Source organism: Bombina bombina, chromosome 8 (assembly GCF_027579735.1).
Source record: "Bombina bombina isolate aBomBom1 chromosome 8, aBomBom1.pri, whole genome shotgun sequence".
NCBI classification, from domain to species: Eukaryota; Metazoa; Chordata; class Amphibia; order Anura; family Bombinatoridae; genus Bombina; species Bombina bombina.
The window spans coordinates 144,082,372-144,094,741 of NC_069506.1; the positions used below are offsets into that span (position 1 = coordinate 144,082,372).

The 12,370-nt window shown below is 37.5% G+C and overlaps 1 protein-coding gene across 1 annotated transcript in view; it reads left to right on the forward strand.

Annotated features, from left to right (window-relative positions):
- CCDC106 (coiled-coil domain containing 106) overlaps positions 1-12,370 on the forward strand; it is a 69,288-nt gene that overhangs the window by 14,111 nt on the left and 42,807 nt on the right. The window contains exons 3-4 of the mRNA XM_053690612.1: positions 4,126-4,233; positions 11,673-11,849. Of these exons, the coding sequence (XP_053546587.1) occupies positions 4,126-4,233; positions 11,673-11,849 (285 nt within the window). The remainder of the gene's footprint in view (positions 1-4,125; positions 4,234-11,672; positions 11,850-12,370) is intronic.

Here is a 12,370-nt window from a genome sequence, read left to right on the forward strand (position 1 = left end):
TCTGTTGACCTCCATGTTAGCCAATTAGTGCAGTGTAATGCACAACTACACGGGATAGAGCACAATGTTATCTATATAGCACACAGGAATTAGTAGTCTCTTGCTGTGAAAAGCTAATAAAAAGTATGTGTTAAGAGGCTGTATGTAGTGGCTTAGAAACAGGCAGAAATATAGAGGGTTAAATGTAATAAAGTATATTAATATAACAATGTTGGTTGTGCAAAGCTGGGGAATGGGTAGTAAAGGTGTTATCTATATTTTGAAGCAATAACAGTTTTGGTGTATACTGTCCCTTTAAAGAAAACAAAGAAGCTGATTAACATTGTAAAGGAGTAAATATGGCATTGTTTTGCAATATCTACATCACAACCTACAGTGGGTATTGAAAATAATCACATTTTGTTGCTTTGTAGCCTGAAATAAAGACAGACACAGTTTTTGTTTATCCCGTTGTAATTACTCAGTGCAACTTATAACATCCAAGTGAAAGATATAAAACCAACATGACAGACACAGTTTTTGTTTATCCCGTTGTAATTACGTAGTGCAACTTATAACATCCAAGTGAAAGATATAAAACCAACATGACAGACACAGTTTTTGTTTATCCAGTTGTAATTACGTAGTGCAACTTATAACATCCAAGTGAAAGATATAAAACCAACATGACAGACACAGTTTTTGTTTATCCAGTTGTAATTACGTAGTGCAACTTATAACATCCAAGTGAAAGATATAAAACCAACATGTCAGGCAAATATAAAAACAATTCCAAAACAGAATCTCTGAGTTGCAAAAAGGATCACACCCTTGTGTCAGTATTTTGTTGAACCACCTTTTGCTTTAATTACAGCCTTTAGTCTGTTGGGCTTTGTCTCTACTAACTTTGCACATCTAGACTGTGCAATATTAGCCCACTCTTTGCAGAACTGCTCCAGTTCCGTTATTTGATGGTGACAGTTTGTGGACTGCAGTCTTCAAGTCATGCCACAGATATTCAATGGGGTTTAAGTCTGTGCTCTGACTAGGCCATGCAAGGACATTCACCTTTTTCTCCTTCAACCACTGTGTGGTCAATTTCGCTGTGTGCTTTGGGTCATTGTCATGTTGGAAGGTAAACCTTCCATTGACAACGTCCTGACAGAGGGCAGCAGATTTTCCTCAATAATGTGATGCTATTTTGCCTCAGCCATTATTCCTTCTATCCTGACAAGTGCTCCAGTGCTTGCTGCAGAGAAACACCCCCATAACAGGATATTACCACCTCCATGCTTTACTGTAGGTATGGTATTATTTGCACAGCAAATGGTTACAGCCTGTGCGCTGGCTTCTGCAGAGAGAAGTGGGCGGTACATGCCAAGTCTGAGTGGCCACTGTTCTGTCGAAACAGCCAAACCGGAAGTGATGTAATTGGAGAATTCAACGAGTTGGCTGCTTTGACAGAACACCACTTTAATTTCAAGCCGGGGGCAGCATATATCCGTTTTAAGCACTCCTGCCCTAGACAGCTGTGGACCAAATACATCTATCACAGTAAGAGTGCAAATATCCGAAATGCTCAAATCCACAGCACACCAAAGACGGTAACAATATTTTAAATACTTAAATGTGCCATAATGAGGGTACAAAGATTGATAACCACGGGGCAATGAGGTTCATTGTGAAGTATCACTGTTAGAGACTGCAAGTTTGTATTGCTGTTTAGCATATTTCATATCACTCAATCATCAGAACAATGTTACCACCTGTAAATCAACATACCAACAACATGTAGAGCAGCAGGATACTGCAGTATTTTGGTTTAAAGATTAGCTCCATATATTTTGTTTTGTATATCAGTGCATGCAAAGCATGTTTTTCTATGTAGAGCAAAATGTCTTGTGGTATAATATAAAACTTTATAGGATTTTTTTTTCAGAAATGCATTACAGATCAACTTATCTCATACAATTTCATATTCTTCATAGATTTACTGAACAAAAAAAAGGGGAACATTTTCAATCAGGCAGAGCTATACAAGAAAATGCAGAGCACTCTCATACTGCACAGTGCTGTAGTGTTACAATACAGTTATCTCATGAGGTGCAGAGCAATCCTTTACAGAACAGAGCAGTTTAGAACCACACAGAGCAATTTTGTATCTCACAGAGCAATCTTATAAAATACATAACAATATGATGCTGGCCCCTTATGGCACTAAATGGATTTATGTAATTCTGGTGCAGAGAAATACAAACACTGCCAGTATTAACTCCCCTCCTGCCAGTTCAGAGAAAATAAGCTTAGTGTTGCTAATCAATATTATATTATGATATCTCACAACATACAAATGCATTTTAAAAGCAAAAGCCTGGTTGCATTTAATAGTAAGGAATGCTTTTTTACTGGAGGGGTTGGTTAAGAATCAGATGCTAATGTATTTCAATTCTCATGAGAAGTTCAGATAAGCCCTGCAGAAAACAAATCAACTTGAATTAGGGCTATGGGGTAGGATACTGAAACAGAGGAGTGTGGTAACAACCCCCAGGGGCAATTAGGTATCTAGCAACAGAAAAAAATAAGTGACCACTTTTACCACCAAAGAGACATTAAAGGGACATTAAACCCCACATTTTACCTTTCATGATTCAGATAGAAAATACAATTTTAAACAACATTCCAATTTACTTCTATTATCTAATTAGCTTCATTCTTTAGATATATTTTGTTGTAGAAATAACAATGCACAAGGGTGAGCCTATCAAACAAGGCATCTATGTGCAGCCACCAATAAGCAGCTACTGAGCCTATCTAGATATGCTTTTCCACAAAGGATATCAAGATAATTAAGCAAAATAGATAATAGAAATAAATTAGAAAGTTGTTTAATATTGCTGCTCTTTCTAAATTGTAAAAGAAATAAAATGGGTTTCATGTCTCTTTGAGGTCTAACCCTGGAGAGTAGACAAATCTGTCTGGAACACTTTGCTGGTTGGTGACAAAAGCTATGCTAAAATAGCATCTCATGTGGAGGTACGATACAGAAACACTCTACTGTACAGCAAAAGATTAACCAACAAGCTATATGAAACAATTTATATAAAACTCTGTCTCCTAAGTTGTGATCAATAAAAACCTTATTTAAATACAGTTTTGGTTAAAATGATTTTGCGAATCAGGACAAGTAGATTGGGCTCCACTTAAGTCCCTTGGACAAGTAGTTTTTAAAAAAAATTCCACACCCCTGTGTCACTAGCACACAATGACCACTCTTTGTCATAAATTCCTGCAACTGCTTCAGAGTTGCTGTGGGCCTCTTGATAGCCTCTCTTACCAGTTTCCTAATGACTCTTTCATCCAGTTTGGAGCGACGTCCTGATACAGAGAGGGCCTGTGTTGTACCAAATACCTTCCACTTCTTAATAATAGACTTCACTGTGCTTCTAGGCATTGATAAAGCCTTTGATATTTTCTTGTATCCATCTCCTGACTTGTGCCTGTCCACAACATTATTCCGGAAATCTTTTGACAGTGCCTTGCCACCCATAGGTGATTGTTTGCTTCAGTTGCACTACCAGGGACTGAGATGCTCCAGGAAAGCTCTTTTCATGCTGAGCTAATCAATATGCCCACAGCTGATCACAGTTGAAGGTCAAATGGCTTTGTGTGTGCCATTGAGAAGGTGATTAGCTATACCTGATTGAGTTTACAAGTAATTTTAGGAGGGGGTGATCATTTTTGCAACTCAGTGATTCTGTTTTTGAATTGTCTTTATTTTTGCCCGACATGTTGAAGTTATATCTTTCATTCGGATGTTATAAGTTGCACTGAGTAATTACAACGGGATAAACAAAAACTGTGTCTGTCTTTATTTCAGGCTGCAAAGCAACAAAATGTGATTATTTTCAAGTGATTCTTTTAAATACCCACTGTAGGAAGTCCCTCAAGAAACAAATATTTGTGGTTAAATTTAGTTCTTGGCAGCCTGCATGAAAAATAACTACTCTTAACAAAACAGAGATGTTTATTTTTGTGTATTATGTAACTTCTTCCCTTTATTGGAGCTTTATATAATTAGTGCAGAATGTTTTAGAGTAAAGGCCTTTTTGATGCTCTGTTTAATGCATCTGTTTACCTAAATTGCAGTGAAAAAGAGTGATGAGACCTATGAAATATCGATCCCGTTTGAAGAAAGTGCTCTTATAGAACCCCAGATTTGTTACAGCCTCAGCTCTTTACAAAATAATTCTGAAGGTAAGAGCTTTTTAGACACATTTTGGATCCTTCAGTTGTCTTAAAATGTATTTAAAATTATAATGTGAGCGGATTTTCAAATGATAAAAGTTAATGATCAAAGGATATGATAGTTTAAAGGGACACTAAACCCAATTTTTTTCTTCTATGATTCAGATAGAGCATGCAACTTTCTAATTTACTCCTATTATCAATTTTTCTCCGTTCTCTTGCTATCTTTATTTAAAAAGCAGGAATGTGATGCATAGGAGCCGGACCATTTTTGGTTGAGAACCTGAATTATGCTTGCTTATTGGTGGGTAAATGTAAGTCTCCAATAAGCAAGCACTATCCATGGTGCTGAACCTAAAAGGGGCTGGCTAAGATTTACGTTACTGCTTTTAAAATAAAGATAGCAAGAGAACGAAGAAAAATTGATAATAGGAGTAAATTAGAAAGTTCTTAAAATTGCATGCTCTTATTCATCAAAGCAAAAAAAATGGGTTCAGTGTCCCTTTAAGCAGCATAAAGCTAAAATGTTTGTGTCCCATAAAATCTTTCCGTAAAAAAAAAAGAAAAGAAAGTTATATACTTTTTATTATTTATTTACCTGCTTTCTTGCAGTTGTGCAATTTGTTGGGTATCAGACTTTATTTTCCATTTAAAGCTAGGTAAAATGTTTAATTTTAAATATAAACTGTAATAAACAGAAATGTTAAAAGAACAACTAGTTAAATACATTTCCTTTCTGGATATGATTAACTACTTTGTGGGGTAGTATTAACCCACCACTTGGAGAAGAGCAGACATTTTAAACAAAATATTGAAATGGATCCATATATGGTGGGGATGAAGGTCCTTCTGGAATCAGATAGAATCTATATTGAAAACTTTGATCAATTTCCTCTCTGTCCTCGGTGAGTGGTACTTCTAAACACAGGTATTCGACACGCTTGTAAAATTAGACGTACATTAGCACAGATTAGTCTCAATAGTGCTAGATCTCTGATTTCCCAAAATTGGAAATCCCTGAATATACCATCCCTACAAATGTGGATAAATAGGACAGCAGAATTGATCTCACTAGAAGAATTACTGCTATTTTAGGAAACAACAACTTAATTTCTTATTTGACGTGAAATTCTATAGGGTACAGTTGTCCCACACCTTAATATCACAGTCCCAACCTTTTTCACCATTTCTTGCCTGGCCACTGGGAAGGAATTGTACTCTTTCATGTCTTAGACTTCACCTTTCTTTACTTCTATCAAATTCATGTTTTTAAGTAACAATTTCACCACATGGGTGCATGCCATTTCTCGTTTAATTATAACACTGATCTACTAAACACTTGTTCAGAGGTGTAACTAGAAACCACAGGGCCCAGGTGCAAGAATCTAAGAAGGGCCCCCACCCCCACCCAAAATGTGAATTTGATACATATCTTTTTTCTTTTTTTTTACATTTAACAGAAAAAAAATGTGAATCAGATTACATCTGCAAAAGGGGGTACCCTGTGCCCACAGTCTGTGAGATGGTCTGATCCCCTATTACTGTATATAGTGACACTGTTTAACCCACCAGTAGTGTGTATTTAGTGAGTTAGTGGCACAGTCTGTAATCTGCCGGTGAGATGGCTGGCCTGACCCTACCCACCCCAGTACTTTATATAGTGACCACAGTAGTCTGTGACATGGTCCAGCCCCCCCATACTGTATATAGTGGTACTGTATAGTGACACTGTTTACCCCCAATGCTGTAGTAACAAGGTCTGTAATCTTGTTACACAAACACACACACACATACATGCATAAATACACACACAGTCACATATACACATATACACTCACACACATAAACACAAACATACATGCATAAATACACACACACATACACACATACATACACATGCCTATAGGTTTAAGCTTTGGTTTAATTGTACATTACAGTCATCATCCTGTGAGGTTATGGAATAACAAATCTTTATTATTATTATTATTATATTTAATATAAATCAAGTATCAAAGGAGCCTAAATCAAATGCTTCACAGAGAGAGGAACAAGAATTGTAATTCTATGAGCCATGACTTCATGACCCCGTGGGTTGTTCTATGTTATCAAGTTAGTATTTTACAACATTAATAGTATCACAGAGACAGCAAAATGTAACCCTTTTATTGCAAATGATTTAACCACTTAATTGGCCACAATTCCCATGCATGATGCACAGTTGTTAACCCAATTTATAGCAGTTTGTTTCTGGGTAAAATAACTTTTTATACATTCAACATAATTTCTATATAAATAAATACAAAACATCTGTAATGGAGAGATACTAGAATGAAAGTCTGCTTTTATTTTCTTGTAGTTAAAACTTACAGTACTGGTGATATTCACAGGCAATGTAACACATGTAGTATGGAGTTGGACCATTCAAATATAATTAAAACCATTATAGTGTTCTGCTACTAAATATGGAAATCTAATGTTAGCAGGGAAAAAAAGCATCTTGTAGTATATTGAGTTGTTATGCAGCTATTAATTGTCCATCACACCTATGCAGCAGTGATTTAGCTCATTGGCTGCCCATTTGCACTGAGCCATGCTTTTTATGGTGACCCTAGGTCCCTACTACCCCCCCCCCCCAGTCAGTACTATAGGTAGTGTGTGACTGTGAAGTGGCACAGTCTGTGAGATGGTTCGGCCATGATACTTCCCTAAAACGCTCAGCCTCACCGGTTGCAGGCATTGCGCTACTGACCACCTAACACCTGTCCACTCCACTACTCCAGTTACTGGTTCAATTTAATCAGCCTGCCACAATGCCATTCAGCCTCACACTGACTCACCACCTCACACTCACATGATATCAATGCAGGCAGCGGCAGGTCAATGTTTTTTATTAAAAAACAATTTTTTTTTTTTTGCTGAAGCAGGATCCCCCCTGGGGGCCTGGTCACAGTTGCGACCTCTGCACCCCCTGTAGTTTCTTCCCTGCACTTGTTTAGGTTTACTGTTATTTGCAATGCCATTTCATTAATTCTTGCTGATCTTATTATTGCATTGCAATTGTTTGCGAGCTTGTAATATTTTTGAAAAATAAATTGATAATATTAATAATAATAAAAATAAACAGAAACCCCTTCCTCTCACCACTTATGTCTCTATCCATTTTTTCTGCTTGGAGAAGGCTGCATCATCTAGAGGTTGACCACCTCTTCTTCTTTGGCATAACGTACTACATTATAGGACTTCATACCTCTGATCCCTATCTGCTCAATTCACATGAAATACAAGAATTCTAAGGTACCTAGACATTTCTGTTGTTTTTTTTCCTGTTCCATTATGGCTAACATGAGATACATACCCATTGTTATCTGGCATAGCAAGGAACTACTTTCTCTTTAACTCAACTCTCTCGGCAAATGCTATGAGTTTCACTGTTTTCTGAGTTCTTCATTGCAAGTCTAACTTTATTACCAGATGTAATTCACAATATACAGTGGAAGCAACATAATGAAAGGAGATAGCTTGTGTGTGTCAGTTTTTTATTCTTTATATGCTCACCATTACATTCTCCCTTATTTCTCATTTTTTATAATATTGTAGTATGTCACTCCTAATTATATAGTAAGAAATCCCTATCCTCTTTCCTATGTTGGCACATTAAAGAATGAGCACTATACCTTGCGTTATGCAAAGCAAAAATGTTCCCACAAATAGCTAAACCTTTGCTACTTTTGTGCAATTGATGCCTGCTTATTCTGACCCTCAAAGTTATCTTCAATTGACTCTTCTGCCCCTGCTGACTTCTCTTTGAGGATGAATGGTGATATCAAACTGGACCCATGCCTACTATCTAATCTTGCTACAAGAGGATTTTCATGGCTGGCAGTCCTTGTTCTATTTTCATTCTGCCCACAGTAATGAATGACCTAAGAGTTCTCCATCCACCAGTGCTCGTTTGCTATGAATTCCAACCCCCAAGCCTCTAATGCATCAATAGTAGTTTCATTAAAACAGATGATTCCTGCACCTGACATGAATTATTCAGTAAACCTCAGAAACTCCCATCAAGGGCCTGATGAATGTATGGCCTATTGACTGGGCAATTCTCAGATATGTTAACATCTTCAGATGAAACTTTGTATGATATTTTATCTGAGAAGTCTTTTGCTGGTAACTTTAATGGTTCATGATCTTTATTTACAGTAAGTGTTATCTGACAAGACAGTTGCTTAAAGGGATATTAAGCAATCTGTTTCATTGTTTTAATAAAAACAGCACTAAGCAGTGGGTTATACATAATATAAATCATTGAAATACATATTTTTCATCATTTGCAATGCATCTATAACATCTTCTAGTGCTTCTGTGTTAGCAGACACACAGACCTCTGATTCCTAATACGTGGGTAAAGAATAATATCATGTTACCATTTGAAGAAAATTGCTAATTTGCTCTTATCTAGAAGTGTTGGTTTCTTATTCATAATAACAAACCCAAGTGTTATCCCTCTCTTTTTTTGCTGTCCTGGGAGATCCCTCTTTTAGCAACAGTTCTCTTTTCACCTCAGCACCTCTCAGATACCTTCATGGATATCCAAAACCTCCACTTGTCTTGTTTTGTGTAAGTCTAGTTCAAAGCACATGCTGACCAAGTCATAACACTTCTTCCTGTAAACATTTTGGTTGGAGGTTGCTTATCCTAAATGAAACTCAAATGACACTCCTCAGCCTCATATTCTCTCCGTTCAACAGATTTGTTTTTCTTGATCCTATCTTTCACCAGTTACTCCCCCTCATGGTATAAAAACATCTTCTTGCAGGAAGATCATCAACCTATTTTCAACTCAGAGGGCAAATAAAGCTTTTATTCAGCCTAGTTATTGTTCCTAATAGGGAAGACCATTTCTGCCTTGCCCTGGATCTAAAGGCTCTTGTCAAATATCTCTCTTAAAAATGGATTCTCTCCTCTCTGACCTTGTTGTGATCACTATTATCCTTTCCAATTATAGGTTCCCTTGTTTTGCCTTTGGGCACCAGCATGTTCAGTCAGTAGCCCTTGTGTATAAGTTCACATAAGTTTTTCATAAAGATCTTTGTATCTTTCATGTCCATCTTGAGACACCTGAGCATCTTGGTTTCCCTAGCTTGACAAATAATTAAAGTTCATCTTGCTATTGGCCTTTTTGCCTTGTATTACTTATCTGCCTTTTTACAATGTCTTCAGATTTAAAAGTGACCCTCTGCTTTTTCCACCAGGATCAACTTCTTTGGAGTCATTGTATACCATGCTGTGATAATAGTACCAGAATCTATGCCAATGCAAAAGGACCAGCATTATGCCAGTATCCATAGAGGAAATTGCTTGAATTTTGCTTTCAACTGTATATCCTTAATATTTCCTAAATAATTGTGCTCTCCCTACTGGTGTTCACATGATGGTGCAACATATTATATATTTTCTGAAGTCTTTGTTTCAGACACCATGGCCCATATTTATCAAGCTCCGTACGGAGCTTGAAGGGCTGTGTTTCTGGCGAGTCTTCAGACTCGCCAGAAACACAAGTTATGAAGCAGCGGTCTAAAGACCGCTGCTCCATAACCCTGTCCGCCTGCTCTGAGCAGGCGGACAGGAATTGCCGGAAATCAACCCGATCGAATACGATCGGGTTGATTGACACCTCCCTGCTGGCGGCCGATTGGCCGCGAGTCAGCAGGGGGCGGCGTTGCACCAGCAGCTCTTGTGAGCTGCTGGTGCAATGTTAAATGCGGAGAGCGTATTGCTCTCCGCATTTAGCAAGGTTTTGCGGACCTGATCCGTAGTGTAGGATCAGGTCCGCAAGACCTTTGATAAATTGGGGCCCATAACTTTAATAAACACTAATACAGGTGCCAATTTCTTTAGCTGGAGAACAGTTGAGGACAGCCATCAGACATAAACATTATGGTCTCCAAGTACTTGCTTGCAGGACTATGAGTGCAGATACAGTCTAACAACACACCATGGGTACCATACACCAATCATCAAGGGATAACTGGCTGCTTTGTGAGAAGTGATCTGGAGCTTGACTTTGGCATAGTCATGTTCTTTCTTCATCCTGGGGATGTACATTTGAGAAGGGGTCAAACATAACTACCAATTTTTTATCCTGTGGAATGATCTCCACATCCTGAACTGTTTTTGTTGTTTTTTGTTTTCTTTTCTAAATCCCTCTGTGGATTTCACTGCCTCCAGATGGATCATCAAGGTCCTAATCTAAGGCTACAGGCAGTCTATAAATAGGTGACTTTCATGGGTAATCTTGATGTTCTTTGATCCTTGGCCTACAGCTTCACTCCATTTGGTATGCTCCACATGGTTCTTTGCAAACTTAAACAGGATTAGTAGGGTACAATACACAATTCCATTCTGGCTGTCACAGACTTGGTTCACAGATCTGAATTATGTTTTCTCAGGAGCCATTCATTCACTTTCTTCTTCATCTGGACCTACTTTCTCTGGGTCCATTCCTTTACCACCATTAGCCTACAAATGGTTTGGTTACTGAAATCTTAGCTTTAACATTCAAATGTTTCTTATCTGTTGTCATTAACATCCTCAAGGCAGCTCATAAACTTGTTTCCACCAATAATTCTTGCTCTGCACCTTCTTACTTTTGGCTGTCATATTAGTGTGTTGTGTGTCTGTTCTGGGTGCATTGTTCTGCAGACCTCTTTTTCAAGTGTTTGTCTTTCATATGGATTCTGTTTTTTTTTTGTTTTTTTTTAAATATGGTATTATTCATGTCTCTGAACTCTGAAAATCCTGTTCCCCTCCTTTCTGAACCTCAAATATAGCTCTGAGGCTCTCTAGCACATATGGGAAATACTCTTCCCTCCTTTGTCAGAGTCCAAACAAAGGGCTGTGTCTTTGTATCAAGACTGATGCTCACTTTCTCATTCTCTATTAGTGGGTAAGCTCCTACTTTGATCATCACTACTGACTCCACCTGCTCAGTAACAACTTCATAAGAAGTCTAAAATCAAGCAAGCAATTGCGAAAAGCTGCCACTTGGTCTTTGTTACACACCTGTAACTTGTAAGTTCTTTTATTTTATTAATTATTTTTTAAGGCTTCCTTTTGGAGAAAAATGTAGCTGTTTTTTAAATTTACCAATAATTCCTTCTCTTCCTGTTCTGAATAACAGCTCATGATGGCCCCTCATGGCTTTTAATCTTCTCCATTTTGTTAAATGCTACAATTGAAAGATGAGAGAAGTAGTTGTAGAGAGGTTTCCAGTTGAATACATATGAAGTTTCTGTTCTTCAAATGGTAGATTGATATTTTCCTCAATAGCAATGAATCCTCAACATCATGTGCTGTCCCCAACCACTAGCCTAAGTTATACAGCTACACAAAAGAGTTTTATCATCCAGGTATGCTACATTTTCATAACATCTCTGATTTGCATACAGAACTCCATGAGGCTAACTCTCCCTCCATTGCGCTAATGAACAGTTTGAATACTCAGCTTCACATGGCTCTGGAGAGAAATTCCTGGTTACAGAAGAGAATCGAGGACCTCGAGGAAGAGAGAGATTTTCTCAGATGTCAGCTAGACAAGTTTATCTCCTCCACCAAAGCCGACAATGGTAATCTACTTATTTACTTTCTGAAGAGATCGTTTTGTGTTTCCTTATTTCTTTACTATAATTGTTACTAGCTGACATAAAGTCGTGAGCCATTAACTGATACAATTTGAGTAAAACATAATTGTTTAGTTTTAATTAAGAATTTTACATTTGTACTGCAAATGATGTGATTTGTGATGCTAGTTAAAAAGGCAATTCATTTGTCTATAAACATAATTTCCAGTACTCACTTTTTCACTGAATTAATTCACAGATCTACTGACTGATTGTTGAATGTTTAAAAACACTTTTAATAAGGGCCACATTTTTGTCATTAAAGGGAAAGAAAGTAAAAAAATTAAATGTATGTGTGTGCATTTCAATTTTAAATAAAAGCATATTTGCTATATACTTCCATTTGCAAAAATGCTTCTAATAAAAGTATGGAGCTTGATGCCCCGTGTTTCTTGTGAGCCTGAAGGCTCGCCAGAAACACAAGTTATGAAGACCGCTGCTCCATAACCTGTCCGCCTGCTCTGAGG